Source organism: Epinephelus lanceolatus, chromosome 13 (assembly GCF_041903045.1).
Source record: "Epinephelus lanceolatus isolate andai-2023 chromosome 13, ASM4190304v1, whole genome shotgun sequence".
Classification (NCBI taxonomy): Eukaryota; Metazoa; Chordata; class Actinopteri; order Perciformes; family Serranidae; genus Epinephelus; species Epinephelus lanceolatus.
The window spans coordinates 29,002,396-29,024,643 of record NC_135746.1 but is presented as its reverse complement, the minus strand read 5'-3'; the positions used below and the strand labels follow the sequence as shown (position 1 = coordinate 29,024,643).

At 39.8% G+C, this 22,248-nt stretch overlaps 1 protein-coding gene across 2 annotated transcripts in view; it reads right to left on the bottom strand.

Moving 5' to 3' along the window:
- The window catches only part of fam184ab (family with sequence similarity 184 member Ab), a 230,620-nt gene extending 209,803 nt beyond the window's left edge, over positions 1-20,817 (bottom strand). For both annotated transcript variants that reach the window (XM_033648787.2, XM_033648786.2), the window contains exon 1: positions 20,093-20,817. In XM_033648787.2, the coding sequence (XP_033504678.1) occupies positions 20,093-20,254 (162 nt within the window). In that variant the 5' untranslated portion in view covers positions 20,255-20,817. The remainder of the gene's footprint in view (positions 1-20,092) is intronic.
- Between the last annotated feature and the right edge of the window lie 1,431 nt (positions 20,818-22,248).

The following is a 22,248-nucleotide window of genomic DNA, read 5'->3' as shown; positions in this document are numbered from 1 at the left end:
TCACAAAACTTATGAGCCACAAATCCTAGTGTGAAAGTCTTGGCTAACCCGCTATCCAACAGTTTTTCAGCATTTTCCTGTTTCTCTTCAAATGTCACAGCACGTTTCTTTCCTCCAAAATGGGGTGTGGTCTTGGTGATGACAAGATGCTTGTCTAGTCTATGTGTATCACATGATACTGGTGACATTTCAATGGTCACGCAGTCCAGATTTTTATTTAGTAATACAAGGAACGTATTACACATAACATTAGACATGTTTTGGGATTTTTATTAACATATTTTAAATAATAACTGAAACAACAAATAGGCCTATTTAAAACTTTTCCAAAACATTCCTTGATTGAAAACCATTCCCATGCCTTCAAAACAGTTTTCCTAATTTTATAACTTTTCCAGGAATTTAATAACAATGGGAACCTTGAAAAAATATTAAGTTTCTGCATGTTAAATGCATACAGTTTCCTTTCAAAATAAACGTCTGAGGTAGGTTTACTTCATTTTTCATTTTTATGTTTAGGCACAAAAGTAGGTGGTGAAGTCAAGAAAAAACTTTACTTTTTGGGCTACAATAATACTTGCAAAGACAATATAAGGTCACATTTGTCATGTAACATACTACACTATGTAGTTAAAATAACTCATCGTTCATTTCTGATTTAACATAGGACAAGAACAGCTGTCTCCTGAGTTAAAGTTCCATCTTTGACCCATCCATCCCACCTGCCACCTGCAATACTCCTAGCTCTTCATACTACACAGCAGGTTTGCAGCAATATACAGGTACACTTATCCTAGCGTGTACATTTGCTTATCTATGATCTCGAAAAACAACGTAACTAGATGTTGAATCTCCCCTTTATTTTACTATGTTACTTTCAAAGGGGAGACTTTTTACACATACTTCCATAACAAAATTGTTTCAAGTTCCAATTACAGTAATAAAACATTTGTTCAACCAACAATAAGACCTCTGTTTCACTCTTTTATGGGTCATTTTGATTGATAATATATAAATTCTATAATACTGTGACACTGTGAAACTGCAATATTTTCTGAGATGATTGTGCCGTGAAAATCTCATACCATTTGCAGCTGCCCAAAGCATCAGCAAATGCGCCTGGTGTGTCTCATACAGACGCTGAAGGATGCCTTGGTGAGGGGCCAACCATACATCAGTATCTGACAAATTGGGGGTGAGGAGTTGTTGACCTGTATTGTCAATAAAATGTCAGAAAATTTTGAAAAATGCCTGATAGAATTTCCTAAACTCCAAGAGGATGACTTCAAAGTGCTTTATTTACCAACGAACCGTTCAAAAATCAAAGCTATGGAGTTTATTACCACAAGACAAATAAAAGCAGCACATCCTCATGACTGAGAGGCTACAACTAGTTAATGTTTGGCATTTCTGCTTGAAAAATTACTTTAATCAAATGGCTGATAAATATTTCAGTTCAGCTGATCAATCGAATGTTTCAGGTCCAAAGGAGTGCAAATATAATAATATATGCATTTGTGTCATATTTGAAGAAACCCCTAGTTAATACTAAAGCCACAACCATCCATGTCAGACTTTTCATTTAATTTAGATAATTTGTTCTTGATGGTAAAAGTACCATAACCTGTAGTTTTTCACCTGACAGCCAACACATGAAAACTCTTCGCCAGGTGATGATAAAAATCTATTCTCTACCAAAAGAAACAATAAAGCTGAAACTACATCAAACATTCTTACTGGTGTCCTGCTGATATCATTTATACCCCCCTCGTCTTTCAGTTTACCCTTCCTCTACCCCCTCGTGTCCACTCTTCACACCACTGACAAACCAAGACGTGTGTAATACTACAAACTACACTATTCATTCTTTACATTCAGAGCACTGATTGACCGGCTTTAGCACAGAACATGAGCGGTTCCACTGTGATCCCTGCTTGTAATTAAATGGAGTTTTCAGTTTTAAGCTGCCATGAGCACACTGTATAATAACCACTCCCAGCTACAATTTCAGCATGGAAAGACAAAAATTAAAAAGCTAAACTCAGCTACAGCTGTGTGAGACAGATAATTTGCTTTTGGATTTAACATTATTGAACATTCATTACTGTTGAATGTGAAAGCTGTGTGAAGGTGTTTATCTTTCATTTCCCCAAGATCAGTTTCTGATTACAAGCAGAAAACTGCTGAACTTTTCATTTCTAAAATACAAACTTTGTAGGCCATCCTCCAAACTTGGCACAAAGTTATTAGAAGCATTGTGAAAGTTATTCATCTATGTAAATTAGCTATGAAGTTGAGACAAGTGCAATAAGTGAGTTTTGGATGCCCTCTATGGCACTGGAGGGTATAATATGAATGTAAAATGTATTGTGTACATAAAATCTTCTTATTTCTTTTTTTCCCCATTTTATTTTATAAAAAATTTAGAAATAGTACTATTACTATTATTAATTAAATTGTTTGCCTTGGACAATCTTAGACTTCCCAAGCAACTAAAACCTTAGAAAGACTTCAACAGAGCTACAAAATGCCATTAATTATGACTCAATTTATTCTAAATTACATAATTTATCAATTTAACTAATGGGCATTAAGAACCAGCGACAAAATCTGACACAAACTATGGCATAATTATGACACAGTCTGTCACCGAGTGACTAAGTTTTCTGTTTGTGTCGGTTAGAAACAACAGCTCACATACTACCAGTCGCGCTTGGTTCCTGGCGTCTTTCTCATCCCGGCTAGCAGCACTGCTATCCAGTCAGCATGAGTCTTTGCATCTTTAGTAACACTTCCTCGGGATGTCATGACATTCTCAGTAATCCTTAAAGTCCTCTGCACAGACACAATTGTTTTTAAAGCAGTCCGTAATGCAGAGGCAGAGAGATGAAAACAAAACTTAGTTGTAGTTCCTCTGACATCAGTCGACATCCAAATAATCAACGGATGGCACAGCTGGCTGCAGCTCCATGGCTGATTAGGCTGTAGCCAGAATTGTATGTCATGCATGTGTTTTGGAAACAGAAAGAGCAGTGAGGCGGCAGAAATTTTCTACCCTGTGTGATTCAGGTTTTGGTTTGTCAGCTCCTCTGGGCAAGGAGGTGCCCATATCAACAACATAATTTAATTTGGACAAATGGGGTGAATGTACAGCTCCCTGGTCGCTGAAGTTCGGATGCTCTCTTTTGTTGCAGCCCTACGGTTTGATTAGGCTGATTAGACAGGCTGATTTTCACATGAAATTATTGCCCGAGGCTGCTCAATTATAGATAAATGGGCTACAACCTCAAAGTTGGAAAAATGTTTTTTAAAAGTTCTGGGAAGGCATATTCATTTAGGCAGCTCTGTTGGCATTACAGCTATTCAAAATGATAAACACTTAAGTTTTATGCTTTACTGTACACCTAGCCAAACTGGGCTGCCTCTAATGCTGCAACATGCACTATAAAGAATAAAAAAAAATCAAGGGACAAGGAACAAAAATGAATAAAAGGACCATCTAACTTACTGTAAGGCACAAAGAGGCACAGAGAAGCAAGGTATGCATTTGTGGAGAATGAGCCTTATTGATTGGACATAAACCAGCACTCAGAGAACTGATTGGTTTAAAAGAAGGAATGCTGAGTCATGGCGTTGTCAAACAGTTAGCCACTCGGGGTAAAGACAGGTCAGAGGGTTGTGTGGATATATTTAGGGTAATGGTCTGCAATACCCCAGTGAATTATAACAAGCCCGTTTGAAGTTGCAGTTTGTATCAGTGTTTCCTCCCCTTCTACTATCATCCTACTAATAGAGTCAATTTAGGGTCAGGGATTTCCCATCGTACTTTGTGATTAAAACATCCAAAAATGCTGATGTTGTTTAATTTAGATGGATTTTTTTCCCAAAAACCTAACTTCTACAGACACATGGCTTGACTGATGAATTGTGTCTCCATGGCAACGGGAGATAATGTGGAGAGGATATGATACTTCTATTCCTGCTTTTCACTTCTCACTTCCAAATTCTCATCATTCTAAATATTTGACAATTACACTGGATATATTTAAAATCTACACTATATTTCCTACATACATATATATATATATATATATATATATATATATATATATATATATATATATATATATAGATATATAGATATATATAGATATATATATATATAGATATATATTTATCAGTGTCCAGTTATTCCTGCCAGAACTATTTTTATTTTTCCGTTGTTGCATCCTGTCACTCTCTGCTGTTATAATGGCCCAAATATCCCCTAAGGGATCAGTTTTATCTTATCTTAATGGAGAGATAGACCAAGGGCTGGGTGAAGTCACAGCGAGCCCTGCTGTTGTTTGGATGTCCTTTAGCTTAAGGGAAGGACAGACTGATAAACAGAGACATGGAGAGGGGACGTAAAGGGAGAGAGGAGTAAACAGGCTTGCCAATTCTAGAAAAAGCCAAGATGGGCATGGTCTTAGGAATAATGAAAAGAGAACAGAAAGACAGGGCATGTAATGACTGAAAGAGAAAGGAAAAATAGTCAGCATCAACCCATCTGATTAAGATTTAATCAGAGATATTGTTTGCTTTGGACATGATGATAAATTGTTTCAGGGCATTGTACAGGTTTTTTTAAATGAGTGTCATACAAGTGACACAATATGCAGACGATATCTTCCTCTTTATGTTTCATCTGACTTTCTCCCTACAGCATCACATGTGCAGTGATGCAGTGCTGAATCCAAAATGTAATTAAGACCTGTCTGCAGAGCGCAGTAGAGGTCTTGAACAGGTCCAAATCATATTTAGTCTAATTAGGCAGAGTCTTGTTATACTGCAGCCGGGCTCTGGTCTACGTGTCAACATTTCTCATGCCAAAGTGAATCAAATGGTGGTCATAATCATTACAAAAAATGTGTGTTTTTTGGAGTGAGATGGAAGGAGTGAACTGTAAAGAACAGAGACAGTGTGATTCTAGTTTTGACCACAGCTACTTGTTAACTGGTGGGGCGTCATCATGCTATAAGTGTCAATGTTCCCTTTCTACAGTATGTGGATGTATCTCATCTTGAATGTAGTTTTATTATCCTCAGACTGATCTTAGACTAGGTCTTACTGTCCACAAGTCACTGTCAGATCTCCTCGTTGAAAATTATTTTTTGCACTTTGGGTATGAACGTTTTCCGCAATTACTCTTCTTAAAGACATTAAGTGCATAGTCGGCTAGCCTTGAACAGCAAAGTTAAAAATGATACATCCCACATGTCATGAAAACGTGAATTCAATCAAAGACTGATTTTGTATAACTGAACACACTACTTTGAGGCCCAACAATTTCACACATTGGGATTTTCTGGGATATTGTCAAATGACCTACCCTCAATAACCCTGCCCCCATATAACCCTACACTACAGATGAACATAATGAATATAAGGATGTGAAAGTAAAATGACTTTTTATCAGTATTAAATTTATAGTTAAGATAAGAGAGAGAAAAATCATAAAGCCCAGTGTTACTGTGTAATTCTCTGGTTTATCAGTAAAGTGTATAAACTACACTGCAGAGTGGAGTCTCTGTTAACAGAGACAAATACTGACAGCTGACTTGTATGAACATCGGCAGGTCTGCGTTAAATCTCATGTATGAAATGTTTATTTCATCATGCTGCATTTTTATAAACATAGCCAGGCACCGTCCCACCTTCCCACCACTGACTAGCCTACAACTACCAAGTAGAACAGCAATGAGCTATAATTCACCTCACATATTAACAGTCAACTCAGACAAACAAGCAGCTGTATCTCACACACACATGCAGCCAGATAGAGAAACGTGCTCCAGACTGGGTTGCTAAGTACAATACAAATAATTGCTAACTGTAGCATCACATGGCTAGCGGTTATTAATAAGTTTGACAACAGACTCTAGCCTTTTAAAAGCTTGGTGTTGGATGTAAGCCGCTGCTGCTAATTAGCTTGTGCTAACATTCTGGAGACGGTCCTTCAGCGCTGCATATAAACTGTTTAGCAGCTGCAGGAAGTGTTTTGATCTGGTGGGGTCTTCGGCAGTCAGAGATCAGACACTGTCTTTCTCTGGAACTGTGAAAGAAGTCCAGACCGCAACATGTTTTGCCCTCTAGACAGCGTGCTGTAGTTGTTCTTCTTCTCTGTGTTTATTGGCATTTATTGGCTCACAAACCAAGTTTAAAGGTGCATGTACTGCCACCCACTGTGTCAAGGTGTGTAGATGCTGCCCTTGTTATATCAATCTTATATTATGGCAGTATAGCAATATTATAGCAGTCTAGCTTAGTATTATTGGCACTATTTGTCAGCTGTAAATTTTAATTATCGAAATAATGTATAATTATAAAAATGTCCCATTATCAGCCGACAAATTATCGGCCCAATATATCAGGATTCCCTAAAAATTAGCTAAATAAATAAATAAAACTACTATAGAATGCTCCATTTTTGTGCCAACATGGGCTACACTATCTTTTAAAAAAAAACAAAAAAAAAACATTGCAATGTCAACTTGCGAGATAAACACATTGCCAAAAACTGCAATATTGCACATGAAGATTTAAGATTTTTTTTAATTCATTCATTTTTTTTAGTTGAAAGAGCGTATCAGTAGAAAACTCCACTTTAAAATGTAACTATCATTCTTTATTATTTGTGCCTTTTGTGATAAGTTCAATGTTATTTTTTCCAGTAAAAGAAAATTGGGAACAATTTACTTTCATTTGTTATTCAACCAGCAATTTGTTGTTTTTTAGCAGTATACAGGAAACAGAGGAAACACAGAACTCGGCACTTTATTATCTGTGTATTTTTTGCAAGTAGTGTCAGCTCCATATTCAGCGTTATCACACATATTTTCCTCATATGGTGTAGCCTTATTGTCCTATACATGGTATATAACTAATTTACAACCTAAATAATTACATAGGCTATAAAAAATCATCATCTTTGAATTTAATATGCTTGAAAGGTCAACTGTTAAACAATTGTTAACAATTGAAGGTGGTTAATTTATTCAGTAAACCCTGCTGAATAGACCCTGCAGAGTAAAACCTGATGACAGCGTTTTACCTTGCTCAGCAGATATCTCATGTGAATGCCACTGCCTGTAGCCATAGCTGTTCCTTTGAGTCTTTAAAACCCATCTGAATGATACTCTTGATAATGGTGAAAAGAGGGTTAACTGCTTGTGTTAGGTGCTCTTTGTCTGTCTCTCCCATCAGGAAAGAGAAACAGAACCCAGTGAGTAGACAGGTCCCTGGTGGCCACACAGACTCGCACTGCTGCCAAGAAGAGAAGAGAAAGTCGAAGCAGACTTTAGCCTCGCAAATCCTGATGTGCGCTGCTGACAATGTCTGCCAAAAAAGCTCCCTTTGCTAGTTAAATGTGTGGGCTGGTGTCAAGTCGGGAGGTCTAGACTTTGTAGTGGCTTTCAGTCGAAATTGTTTAAGAATGTTTACCCATTTAAGGTATTGATAGTTAATAACTATACTACAGGGTGTTTAAAATTCAATATGGCTGCAGCTTATGCAAAAAATAAATAATGCACACCATACTTTCTGATTTATTTTTCTGTTTACGATAGTAGTTAAGGCAAATCATGCATGTTCCTTGGCTGAAATAAACAAAAACAGAAGAAGGCAGAAGTTTGCACAGTTTGATGTGAAATAAAATGAGCGAGCAGAGAAAAACCTGGCCCACAGTTGTCATTATGATGGATTGCATATTGATTTTTCAGCCAACTAATGCACCCACATACAATTTTATGCAGCTTCTATTCCTTTTCCACATTAAGGCTGTTGTGTATACAGATTTATACCTATGATTTTCTTTTATTCTCCTGATTTTATTCATTTCAGAGTGCTGCAACACTGTCTTGCCTCATGTGTTGTAAGATAAAGTGAATGAGTGAATAATATGGTTTGGAAGTGGCTTTTGAAATCTGTAAGAGCTTAGGGAATGGAATATATTAAATGGTTTTGTAGATATGTCAGAAATATGCCAGCAAGATATGAGCAAATAATGAAAAATGTATTACGAGCTTTTAAATGAGAGACATCTAAAGAAGGGCTCTGTGTCAGTTCAAGATATGTTTTAGATTTCCTTCATTAGAAATCTGGCAGTAACAGGAAGGTAACTCATACCTAATGGGATAGCATCATTACACGCATTGCAGCAACATTATTTTAGCTCCAAATCACCTGCATAAACTGGTCAAAACCAGCACACAAGCAAACTGCAGCAATGCTCCAAAAAAGCGACTGTTTCTGCTCCAACTCTAATGACGTGGATATGTTATACATTTACAAACGCAGCTCTGCACAGCTGCTGTTGCCCACAAGCTGCTGCCTTTCAATATGGCCACCAGAAGGACTGTTACATCACCTGAAAGCCCTCAAAGTTAAACAATCCTGTGCAGAGTGAGGCTCGTTCCAGGCGATTTGTGGGAAAGCAGTGATGTGTTACATACCGCTGGCCCATTAGTGGAGAATATATAAGTGAGGGGGATATCATGTTCTTAGTGCAAGTCATCTTTTGTGTCTGGATGTTTTTTGTTTGTTTGTTTGTTTTTCCAAGAGCTAAAACCTTGCTGAACCTTCTTTGTCGGACAGCCATAAACACAGAGAGCAAGGATGTTCGATAGGAAGTGGAGAAAGAGGAGCAGACAGGTGTAAAACACCTGAGGGTGCCTTTTGGGGGAAAAACTGATGATAAGATCAGCTTCTTTTCTCTTCCTGTGTATCTGGTCCTACATAAATCTGCTATTTCACTCCAGTGCCTGTTGAGCTGGGTATCAGTGTGCGATACCTTCAAGGTATGAACCACAATAACCCAGAACCAAGTCTTCTCAAAATACCTGCATTCGATCCTTTTTGTGATAGGGGTCAGATCCTGGACTGTCCCAACTCCTCGCCAGATTGGCAATCTTTCTGTTGCTGCCATCGCTGGAGCTGCTCTCCGTCAGGTCAGTTCAACAACTGCCCAGATAGCAGGAGCTAACACAGCGGCAGCAGCTAAGATCCAACTCTGAGCCGTTAAATGGTCCAAGCAAACTCACACAGCAAACAGGCTCAACTCTGACATTAAAATCATTAATAACCGCAAGGTAGTGTCAGGCATGTGATGCTTACAATTAGCCCTGTTACTGTATGTGTGCAGCCATGCAGACTCTGCAGCAGGAGTAGCTACAAACCATACAGTCTGTGGTGGGATGATGTCAACCAAGGTGTATTTGGCAGAGTTGGCCAAGATGCCACCAAAACATTAGGAAGTATGGCTATACTACTGTACACTAGGGCTGTACCTGACTCACAATTATGTCAGTCGAATCCGATTTGGCTGTTCAATACGAATATTCAACGATTCAGGGGTTTTTTTCCATATAAAGTTAAAGCCCCTACAAGGAACTTTCATTTTGAGTTGATTTTGGCGACCCTGTGGACAAAAGCGGTAGTGTTTTGCCAGAATGAAGCCTACATTTCCCATGAGCTCTAGCGCGTATTGTCGTAAAGACGCTTACCTGGCTCACGCATGTGTTTGTTCTGAGGATGAATGAAACAACAAGACAGGAAAACTTTGCCCCCTCTCCTATCAGGGATCCCAGCTCACCTCTGCCGCGCCCCAGCTTCACCTCTCCGGCGTAAGCGCCACTGCCACCGGGGTAAACGCAGCAGTCGGCTGGTGAGGCTGAAGGCCTGTTTGGCGAGCACTTCCACGGCTTCTTGGACTAAGTATGGAGCGGTGCCTCGCCTCTTTATTTCTCAGCACTCGCTGGACCCTGTCAACGCCTGGCTGGTACCTGTCGTCGGCCCAGATGAGGTGTTCCAGCCCCGCGGCCCCTGCTCTCCTCGTCCTCGCTGGCGCGGGGTGAATCTGCGCAACCTGCAGCCTCTGTGTGTGGCTCCCCGTACAGCTAACGCCGTGAACCCGCCGGCTCCTGCCAGGTTTGGGCTGGTAAATGCTAGATCGCTAGCGAACAAAACGTTTATCCTGAAGGATTTCCTGACTTCCCGAGGATTGGATTTTCTCTGTGTGACTGAGACGTGGATGACTGTTGGTGAGTCCAGTGCTTTCACAGAACTTTTACCCGATGATTGCTGCTATTTTAACTCCCCACGGACGTCGGGTCGAGGAGGAGGAATAGCGACTATTTATAGGAGTCACTATAAATGTAAGCAGCTAGGTAAGATGACATGTGCCATCTGAGTGCTGTAAATTGTTTCATCCTAGAAGTGACCTGGGGCGGACCCGGAGACAGTTTCCTAAAGGTATGGATATACACTATATAGAAATAGCTTATCTTCACACCGATGGTCTCATTTGCTGTTGTAGGTCACGCACAGACATCAGCAGAAACAAGAGACTTTTGCATATCCAGTTAAAAGTTCCTTGTAGCAGCATTAAAAAGTTTGAATGGGCTCAGTGGATCACTCAGTATATCAGCAATAATTATGTAATATGGTAGGCCTAAACAAGCTAACTGCGCTTACGATGGATTAGAATTGTGCAACAACATCTTTTTCCAACACTAGATATCAAACAAAAGCCAGAGACTGTATTGTATTAAGTTGCTGTGAGCTGTAAATTCACCATTTCTAAGCACAAGAGAGAGAATATTGTTATCTCGAGCCTTAGGCCTCTCTCACACAGAAAGTGTATTACAGGTTGCAAAACACGAGGCGCACCGCACTGCCTATTTAAAAAAAAAAATAGTAAAAGAATGCTTGCTGTGCCTTTTTATTGTTGCAAGGCTATGACACCAACACATCCTTAAACTAACCTTCCTGTGTAATCAATCTACCGTCAATCTACTGTTTTTTCACAGTAATCAGTATCTAGTTCCTAAAATGTTGAGGCAGAGGGTACTTGCTATAGCTCTGGTTGAGGACAAGAGGCTGTCAGCAAATAGTTTTTGGGCACAGGGAAACGGAGATCTGTGTGGGTACATGAGATCCTAAAATAGCGGGTGGGTCATGGGGAGTACCAGCAGTTGGTCCAGGAGCTTCACCTCGATGATGGTCATTTCCAGGCATATTTTAGAATGACTTGGCAACAGTTTGACAACCTGCTGTCTATCATCGGGCCGTATAGCTCTGGGTATCCAGCAACCGCTACCACCAGTTTCTGTAAACTTGTTGTCATGACTACCACAGAAGGTCCGCCTCTCAAATCATCCGATTGGACAATGGGAAAAAAGATGATGAAAAAGAGTTGACCTGGGGCGCTTTTTTGCTCTGAGTTGAAGTTCTTCCAACTTGAGGAGTTCAGAGCGCTCCAGCAAAGACGCCAGGTGCCTAGAGCACAGAAATGCGTGGGGCTTCGTAATGCAAAAACAGCAAGCAAAAAGATTAATTCCCATTAAAAACACTTTAAAAAATCCACCTCCAGCTGCTAAAATCATGTCTGCAGTTGTCTCTACCAAGAGTATTGTGATAGTCAAGACTTTATTTCAGAGTTTCTTTCACTGATAGGGCAGCCCTATAGAACACGCCACTCCATTCACATTATGTGTATCGAATGAAGGACTCCATTGGTATTGGTATGATCTCCAGGATACTAATATTGTACTGGAATCATAATTTACCCAGCTCTGGTGCCTAATGACCAGAGGGGTTTTTTTACAGGGTTGTCTTTTGAGATGTCAGCGCTAATACTTTTGATTGAAGGTTGTTATTAAAACAGGACACCTCTACAATACATATTCAATATTAAATTCCGGTCAAGATCATTTATATAGTGCCAATTCACAACAGGAGTTGTGCTTGCTGTGTTTGTTGAGTCACAAACCAGCAATGAAATTTGACAGTGTCATGAATTTGATGGAATATTAATAACCTTGGATCACAGCTAGTATTCCATATACTGTGATACAATAAATGTAGTGTCATGTCCTTAAAATTCCCAAACCTTACACTAACAGATGTCATTCAGTGAATCAGTGAGGCAGGTTTCATTGCAGTTTTTTTACAGTCTGTTGAGTACAGTCCCACCACACCACGCTGGAATGAGCTCTCAGGTCAGACACCTCATAACAGTAATAATAAAACACACAGGCTGTGTTTACAGACAAACCTCCATCATACTGGGGGTGGAAGACACTGACCGGCTGAGACTTCCCACAAAGCCAACAGAATATTTGTCTGATAAATCAGCTGTGTGTATATATAACAGCCAATCACACACCGGCGTCACTCTGTGTCTCGCCTGTTGCTGCGACACGGTTGGCTGCTGCATCAGCCAACTGAGAGGAGTAGTAGCAATGTGGCTTCTGGCTGTCCAAACGCTGAGGAGACATTCAAGGTCAAACATTAAGAGTGACTCATCAAATCATCCTCCATACACACCTCGCGAATCTGTGATCCACTGTGTATGTGTGTGCGCCCAAGCATGTGTGTGGAAGTCAACAGGCATGTCAGCAGTGTTTTATTTGTACTGGATAGTGCTTGAGGCCAATATGCACCTCTCTCTCCCCCTATCTTCCTCCCTGTCTCCCTATATGTGTGTGTGAGTGTGTGTGAGTGTGAGTGTGTGGGCGTATCTTAATGAAATCTGACAGTGAATTGTGACAATCAGCGAAGGAGCATCCTGCAGAGGTTAATAAGCTGCACTCCTCACAGCAGCAGCAGGCCGCCATGCGCACACACACACACACACACACACATACACACACACACCAATCTCCTCTGTGTTTTCATTCTCCTAAAATTATATTTAGAGATTACACAAATTCATGGCCCGGTTCTTTCAGAACCTTTCAGTGAGGGGGTAATCTTTCCAGTTTGCCACCTCCTGAAGCGACTCTCAGGACACAAAGCAGTGACATCACTCTTTCGTGCACTTCCTGTTTTCTGTGATAAATAAGGGCTTATAATGAAGTGTCACTCAGCGGGCTCTGTCGCTTCTCTCACTCCACACCTTTTACACCACTCACACACATACACACAGTAAATGCTAGGTCCAAAAAGATAACCAAAAAAAAAACAAACAATCTGTCATTATCTTTACACATGAATTGACATCTCAACAGCTACTTTACAATACCTGCTTCTAATAGGTGTCTTGGGAATATGCTTTTCGTTGATTGTTTAATTAAGAGAACATCATAAGATTTAATAAACCAGGCTCCACTCTGTTGCCGAAATTTAGACTAGCAATGTTGCAACAACAGCATCAGATGGAGAGGCAAATTTAACAAGACTATTAGCAATAGCAACATGATTCGCTACAACTACAGTAGGCCTAACAGTAAAAGCAGAAGTACAATTGTAGTAGTATGGGGTATTTTCCACTCTACTAAGGGTAGAATTCACAGAACACTTTTTGGCTATTCAGATATTTAATAGCTTGTTTGCAATCACATGACTGTTGGATGACCCTGCAGGCAGCAGGTATCAAAGAAAATTGACACTCACGGTGGATATGAGCCATGCAAGACGAAGAAAAGCGATGTTTCCCACAACTTGACCAATATCCCCAGTGTGGACTGGATCATCGTTAAAAATTAAGAATTCATCATTCATACCTCCTAACGTTACTTACGTTACACGGTGAGCTGATGAACGTGTACAAGAGTCTAGAGGACTACAACTATTTTGTGTATGGTTGGGCCATGACTGAAACGACTGCCAACTTGTTTATAGCCAGGTGAGTTAATATGCTTAAGGAAAATTGTCTTTTATATTTCAGCTCTGTACATGGATGCATCGCTGTCAAGCTAACGTTACTTGCTAACATTAGCTAACTTTAGCTATTATTTTCTACCTACTAGGTCAACTGTTCCCAGGTCTGGTGAAACGCTAAAAACACAGAGAAGTTGTCACAGCACATTGTTATTGCATCCAACTCAAGGCGTGTTAAACACAGCGCTTTAAAAGTTACATTTGATGTAGAGTGATGAAGGAATGAGTACTACATCCTGAAATGAGTTAGCAATTTAAGCTCTTCCGGTTTCCTTGTCTTGAAGTGGGTACGTTTTATAAATTATGTTAACACTAGCGTAGATATCTTCACGTTTTATTCTATGACATAAAATACGTCAGTAAATACCCCTTTTGTGAATTCTGGAGCTTTAAGCTGTCTTAAAAAAGGTAGTTGCTAACAAGTGGCGAAATGAGGCCACAGAACGTCATCAGGCCAAACACGACGTTACAGACTCATTGTTATGGCAACGGTAAGTCGTGTCACTATCGTGTCATTTGTAGTATATATAGCCTAACGTTAGTGGTGTGAATTTGTGGAGAAAACGTGTAACTATCATACACTTTTGTTTGCCACAGAACTTATTTTCTACAATGATACAAAATCAGATGAAAATATCCCACTGGCTTTTTCATGAGGGAACCAGGGCGACGGGAACATCAGTGTCGGCCTTCAGAAAAAAAGTTAGTTAACTCTGGTTTTTTTATCCACAGGTTTTTGATCCACATCTGCCACTGTTTCTCAGTCTGTCTTTTTTTACTTTTCCCCTTTACATCTTGCTATTTTTGGGACTGAAAGTGACCCTTGTTTTTTCCCAATCTGATTGATTGGAACAGCCATCACCATCACAAATCATAGGTATTTGTGCAGTGCTGGTCGTCTTTGCCTTCAGTGGCCTCCCTCCATCTGAGCGGCACACCGAAGTATGACATCATATGCAAAGAAGCTATTTGTTTAATCATTTTGTAAGTAAAATTCTATATTTTAATTTTAAAAAAATATAAATGTATTGGTAGTGTTATTTGAATGAGCAGTACCAGGCTTAAAAATCCCCACTGAATCAGCCCTACTCTATTCCCAAGTCTGGAGTCATGTTGCTCAGACCATCTGCTCTCTAACCCTGCCCAAGCTACACAGATCACTGCACTACCACCCCTGGATTATGGCATCAACAAACACATGCACACACACACACACACGTGCATCTTGGCTTAAATGTTGCCGCCGAGTGATGAGAGCCTATTTGTGTGTGTTTTCAGACGTATTTTCAGCCATTATTTACAGTCACTCAATAAATGGCACTGGTACTGACATGCATTTCCCCAATTACAGCCTATACAAAACGGGACTCTTATCTGTCAATATTTTGCACATCTGTATCCACTTAGAATCACTCCTTTCCCTGCAGTACTGAACAGGCACTTGGCCAATATGAAATTTGGGGATATTACAAAAATAGATAACTGCAGTTTGTGTGATTTTCCATCTATTTCGGGGGGTTTGACAAGAAGCACAGGCAGAGAGGAGCAACTCTTGACAGTTCTGAGATGATGGGTGCATTAAGGAAAGAAAGCTTATCAATAATAGTTACATTTAGATTATTAATTCATCCTTTATCAGAGAATAACACCCAATCCTGTTATTATCTTAGCTTGGATGAGCCTGTATGTTCTGCACTACAGTACAGACCATGTACAATAGTTGAGTCATACTCATGCATATTCAAGTTGAATCATCACAATTATGTTTCACTGGATTCCAGTAGTTTTCAAGCCTATTCTTAAAATAATCACATCCAGAATTTGTGCAGTGAACTGTATCTTTGCATCCACACATGGTGACGTAGCTGATTCCCCAGTGAGCTGTACGATATTATATGGAATTGACAGAAATTTAGAAATGTTGAAGAGCAGGCAGGAGGGTATTAGTGGATGATGGCGTGGTTAAAAAGTCGATTTTTTTAAATGTATTCATCCACATTTGAATTGTTGAAATGTTTATGTACACACTGTGGTGCTGCAGCACTACAAAATATGACTTGCAAGCACTGTACACACACACACAAACACACACTCTACAATATTCCACTATCTCTGTCTCTTTCAATCCCTATGTCCAGAAATACATGGAGAGCTCAGAGGTCTATTTCTGACTCACTTTGACGCTAAAGTCAGTCAGGCATTGCTGATGATGACACACATGCACTCACACGCGCACACACACACGCGTGCCTGCTCACACACACACACACACACACACACCCTAGGCTAGGTAATACATTTGTTTTAAGGCATTCTCCTGACGATGCAAAATGAGACGCTGCCCACTCTGTTTCCCAGCGCTCTGACAACAACCAGAAACTTCCAGCCCTGATTCACTGTGGACAGGCTTTAAAATCAGGCTCATTCCTTTAAAAAATCCTTGGCCCACTTCTTACATGCTATTGCCCTGAATTATAATTTACATAAAACTTGTTGCCATAGCAGCAAAAACCCCTATGTTACCTCCTTTTTGACAGAGGCACTACAATAAAAGGCAAAACCATCAGAGAGAGTATAACTTATGAAATACGGCTTTCCAAAAAATTATGACAGCAAAATCCTCGCCGAGCCCAAACTACACAAAAGGGCCGGAAAGCGGCTTTGTGGGATTAAAAATTACTGCGAGAAGTCTTAAATAACAGCGGCAGCAAACAGGTCCCGCATCACAAATCATGAAACTCAATGCCACGGGAGAAGAGCAATCAATGACTGATTTACTGACAAAGCATGAAGTCCCTGCAAAAGCGTATGGAGCCAATGCTTGAGTCAAAGCTGATCTGACAACACTGCTGCATGCTGTACTTTCTGTATTGGTGCATTTCTAAAGAGCAGATAATCATCAGAAATCAGGAAATTCAAAGAGGAAGAGGCCAGTTAAGAAAAAAAAAAAGCCCTAAAATATGACAAGAAAGGGAAGGAGAAATTCAGGAGTGTCAGAACTAAAAAGGAAACTGATAATGATATGCAAAGTAAGAACACAAAAAGACACTCAGGATTAAAGTAGGCCAGTCAAAGTATGAGATAAAAAATTCAGATGCCTCAATCACTCTTGAGTCATCCTCAGACACAGCGAGGTGGAAATCAGTCAGCTCGTAATGTGTCGGAGAGCTGCTCCGAGAGGTTTCAAGGTTGCTATTTATTCCTGAACGCAGCTCTGGCCCCACAGAGATCAGCGGTCAGTGAGAGCAGATGGCCTGCATACTATCGGCCCATTCCCCTGCTTTGTTGCGGCTTAATACAACAAGGCACGGGAGATGCGAGGCTCAGATGTGATGCCTGTGGGAATCATGTGACTTGACATGTGAAAATGCCATTCACCATTGTTTGAGATGGTAAATGCTACATGAAAATACTCGGCTTTTACCTTGTAATATTCAAATAAATGTATAAATCTACAATATATTCAATTGAACTAGGTTTAATATTGTATTTTTATTTTTAATTCAAATAAAGCTGATGAACTGAGAACTTTTCATGAGCAATTTTGTGATCACTATGCTTGAAATTCCTATTATTCGAGGGTTCACTTGATGTCCGTCACAGGCAAATGTATCATGTACTGTGTGACATGTCAACTCAGTAATCTCTGATGCACTCATCCAAGTGCCCAACCCCTTCACAGCCACAGAGGATGCCCCTAAATCTGGCCCTGAACTGAGATATCACATGGACAAACACCAAAACACTCCCTATTACAGTACACAGCCCTACAACACTCTCTGCATGATGATGCATTCAATGTTAATAATGTAACACAAGTAATCCACTGTAGAGGTTTACAAAAGCTTCGACATGCCTCGCCTGTCTCTCAAAGAAATGACCTTAAATGTGAAAGACATGATTTGTGCATGGGCATAGATTTCAGGGGACACATAACCCTCAATATTTATAACATGTTCATTTGTCCCCCTAAGTTAGATAAATGAAAGTATCAGAAGGTTTTTGTTGTGACAACTCCATAAACAGATGCAGAAAATGTACAAAATGGTGCATAAACATTCACCAGAATGCAGGAAATGAAGTGTTTGACACTCAAAATCTGTACATCCTTGGAATTGTGCAATTATAATGCATATTTAGCACAGTTTGTGATGCGTTTTTGTGCAGAATTTTACCAATAAGCATGTCCTTTTTTAACTATTTCATTTTTGGTATTGCTGCTTGACATTGTTCTGTGCCCTTTTGTTAATTTTCCGCTCAAAATAATTCAACATCTTTAAGCTAAAACGTGGCCTAAACAAAACTATTTTATCATGGAGGTAAAGTAATTTAAGTGCTGTCAAACCAGCAGCAGATGCATTCATATTGTTCACTTTTCACACAAATTTCAGCCCAGTGCTTACTGGGTTTGTACTGGATTCTGCTAAATAAATTGAATTCATCCACCGTGACACAACTATGACTCCTTATGTAAAGTAAAAGAGGTGTTTGCTACTGTTCCATTTACCAAGCTGCCACTCTGAGACGTCTGCGAAATTTCTGAAGTTGAAAATAAGAATTTCAAGCAGAGTGATCACAAAAATCGCCTCTAAGAATTTGTTTTGTGAATTCAATTAGCTTTATCTTCAAAAGCTTCGACGTTTCTTGACATAGTCGGCTGTATAATGGGAGGGTATGAAGACATGTGTACATACCTGCCTGTATAAAAAATCTGTTGGTTGAAATTGTTAGTATGCCTAAAAAATAGAAAATATAATGTGTGTAATTTCCTCAGTGTTTGTGTTAAATACATATACTGGATGTTATGGTATAGAGATTGAGCAAACAAGGTGAAAATACTTTTTTTCCCTTTCAATGTGACTTTAAAGAGCCCACACTGCACTAAGCCTTGGCACACACCTAGCCCAAGGCTGCTGAATTATGATTTTTTTTTCCCAGCCTCCACCTCCTCAGCAACAAAGAGAAATACTGAGAGCACAAATCTTGTGTTAGTGTCAGTAGCAAATCCTTTGAGGATATAACCAAGTTGAGGTGTCAAAGTCCTCAGCAGCAAAGAAGAGGCCTCTCCAAAAAAAAAAAAAAAAAAAAGCCACCTGGAAACGTGTGTGAGGCAGTGTTAGACCTACAGCTTGATGATAATGACACACTGGAACTACAAACATGCTTTGACCCTGGGTGAATGCGGCGGAGGGGTTGCTATTCCGCGTTAGAAGTTTGAACCCTGTCATTTTAGCAAGTGAGAGATGAAAGCACTGCTCCTCAGGGCATAAAAAACATTTGAAATGCCCTTGAAAGCCCACAGGTAGAGTCAGTGGAGAAATATAACATCCTCGTCAGCTGGGCCAAAGCAAATAAAATGTTTAACTGAACTAATTCCTGTTAATAAGCTTCTGGAATGAATGTATGCTATATTAACAGTACACATTTTTCCCAGAACTGCATGCTACATAAATAAATACACATCAAAAGGCACATAAATTCCAATTCAACACACATACAACAGGGGAATAAGAAGGCATATAATCAAATATTCTACATAAGCAAATACGGAGAGGGTACAGGGAATTGAATAACTGCAACAGGATGCAGTTATCAAGCGAGCATGTGTCTTATTTTTTAATCTGTGTCTCATTTCTAAGTACTGCTGTCATCAAGAAGGATCAAAGTTTGGAGGAAGTGCCTTATTTAGCTGCATGATTATTTATAAGGGCCCCCAGAACAACATTAACATGGCCAAGTAAAACAAAACGCCAGCACGGTGTGTGCTGCTACAGGTGATTAATGGCTGATCTGATTATTGCCGTGGCTAATGACCCGATATTGATGGATGCAGCATCCGAACAGACCGGGCTCGCCTTTGGACAGCTCATACCTCCCAAGTGTGCCGCTCTTGCCACCAAACTACGTTGAAGGAATTCACAATTTTAGGTTTCTTTGCTGTTTCACTTCAATGCCTGTTTGTATCGGGGATTTTAAAATATTTTAAGAACAAGCAGTAGCTGAATTTTAAAATTAAACTACCAATCTGAATGTATTTAATGAGAATCCAACTTTAATCATGAGTTTACCTCTTAATCCCTACACCAAAACACAGCACTAGTGAGCAGCGCCAAATAATTTAAAGAGTTCATTATATTTGGAAATGCGTGATTTTTGAATTATATTCACGCCGAAAGTACAAGAATATGCTTCTAATTAAGATAAAAATCAACATTTTGTGTTTCCTTTTAGAAACTGTCATCAACAGGAGATAAACGACTAAATACGCAGAATTCCCAACGGGGTCTGGTGCCGAGTTCTCACACATGAACGGGAGGCAGAGGGTTTAACCCAAGGGTTGATACAGTGTTCGGGGAGAGTGAAGAACAGGCCTCATAATTACACTCCTCACCTTTGTTAGCTGTGCTATTTTCTTGCTCATCTTCAGGTGCAGGTCTTGGGTATATTCCATGGTGATGCCGGTCTGAAAGGACATGCTGCTGGCTGAGGATGAACTAAATTTCCCCTGACCGGCAGGGCAGTAATACTGCTGCCAACCCGACCCAGTCGCCATCTTCACGATGATGCTTCAGATGCTTAAGAGAGATATGGGCTGTAATAATAAAGTGGACGGTGTGAGGAGACGGCCAGCGAGCGGCGGAGGAGAGGACCGGGACAGTGTCGGATTCTTGCCACGACACAACACAAATTAATCAAAAATATGATGCCTTTTCAGCCCACAAACTGTTAAAAATTGGTTTCATGTTGCTCAGCTCCGGATAACAATAACAATAAAGGAGGAATTGTGTTATTTTTAAGCTCCAGAAACGTTAGCTACTACCATCTTGTCCGTTCAAAAATGTGTCCGTTAAAGCGGTCCGAGGTGCGGGTCCTGTCTGCTGTCACCTGGCGCTGATGTGGAGCCGTTGTCGGGTAGCTGACTGGCTCCCGGTCGGTCACCTTGATACCGAAATGTCTCAACGGGGGCCGTTAAGAGTGATTCCTCCTCGGTGCATTCCGGCTACATTGACGGAGAGTGTGTAGAAATTGGAGGTACGTGTGTGTGTTAGCTAGGGAAGAGTGTGTAGGACAGGCTCGGCGGTTGGTTGCTGCTCCTCTGTTGCCATGGATCACCTCAACAGTTTATGCTGCATTCACGTAGGATGGGAACAGCGCTACCTTCAGGTGCTGTGGGAGAAAGCGAAATCAGGACGGTGAGCACACGTGAACGTGATGAACATGACGCTGAATGCCAGATGTGACGTTCAAGGGGTGGGTGGTGTTGTGTGGCGATGCTGTGATTTTAATATAAATCACACTTTGAAGAAATTTAAGCTGTGTACTTGGATGTTTTGGGCGCGTGCATGAGAGAACAAACTCACCTGGCGTTTCTTCAAAATAAAATACCTCATTAGGTCTGAGACAAATGCAAACACACAGATTAAAGCAACTATATTATATACAGTATATATCAAGTTTATTAGCTGAACTTAATTATCACAATTAGCTGGTTTTAACACACTCATTTATTTGTTTTAAATCAGCTGTGGTTTCATCATATTGACCATCCATCTTTTTTTTCTGTGATAACAATATTCAAAAAAAAAGTTAAAACAAACAAAAAAGTGAAATAATATATTAAGAGGATAAATACAAATACAGATAAAAATACATAATGAAAACTATAATTTTGGTGCTGCAAGTTTATTTAAATACCAAATTTTGGCAGTAAGGCATTCAAAGTGCTTTACATTAAACTTTAAAATACAAGGTACAAAAGAAACACAATATAAAATGACATTTAACCCTTTGAAACCTGACAGAAAATCAGCCTGCTTTCTTTCAGAAACGTGGGAAGAAAGCAACAAGCAATGAAAGAAGAAATGACCCAAAAAAAATTGTAAAAAAATAAATTTAAAAACAAGAAAATTAGTTAAAAAACAAACAAACAAGGAAATGAACTGGGAAAAGTTAATTGTGAAATAATAATTGTGTAACATAATTTTAGATATATAATAATGATATTTATAAATATAGTTTTTCCCTAGGTTTTTTTTAAAAATAATTTTCTAAATCTATTATTTTTTTGCAATTTGTGGGACATTTCTGTCCAAGTTACTCATTGCCTTTTTTCCCCATCTTGTGAAAGGCGTCTCACTCAAAGTTTCAAAGGGTTAATTAGAAACGCCATTAAAGAGAGCTAGAGAGTACTGCATGTCTTAATATGTCATGGGCGACTGTGGTTAAGTGGGTTGTCCACTAATCAGTGGGCTGATCCCCAGCTCCTCCAGTCTGAATGCTGAAGTACCCTCGAGCAAGATACTGAATCCCAAATTGCTCCCGATGATGCTTCCATCAGTGTGTGAGTGTGTTAAAAACTGAGTAGCAGGTGGCACCTTGTATGGTAGCCTCAGCCACCAGTGTGTGAATGTGTGTGTGAATGGTTGAATGTGACTCGTAGTGTAAAAAATGTCTATATTGTTATAAAAATATGTAAGCTCCTCTGTCACTGAGTAACTATTGTTTGTTGAAAAGCCCAATAAATAAAGTTAAAACAACAAAACAGTG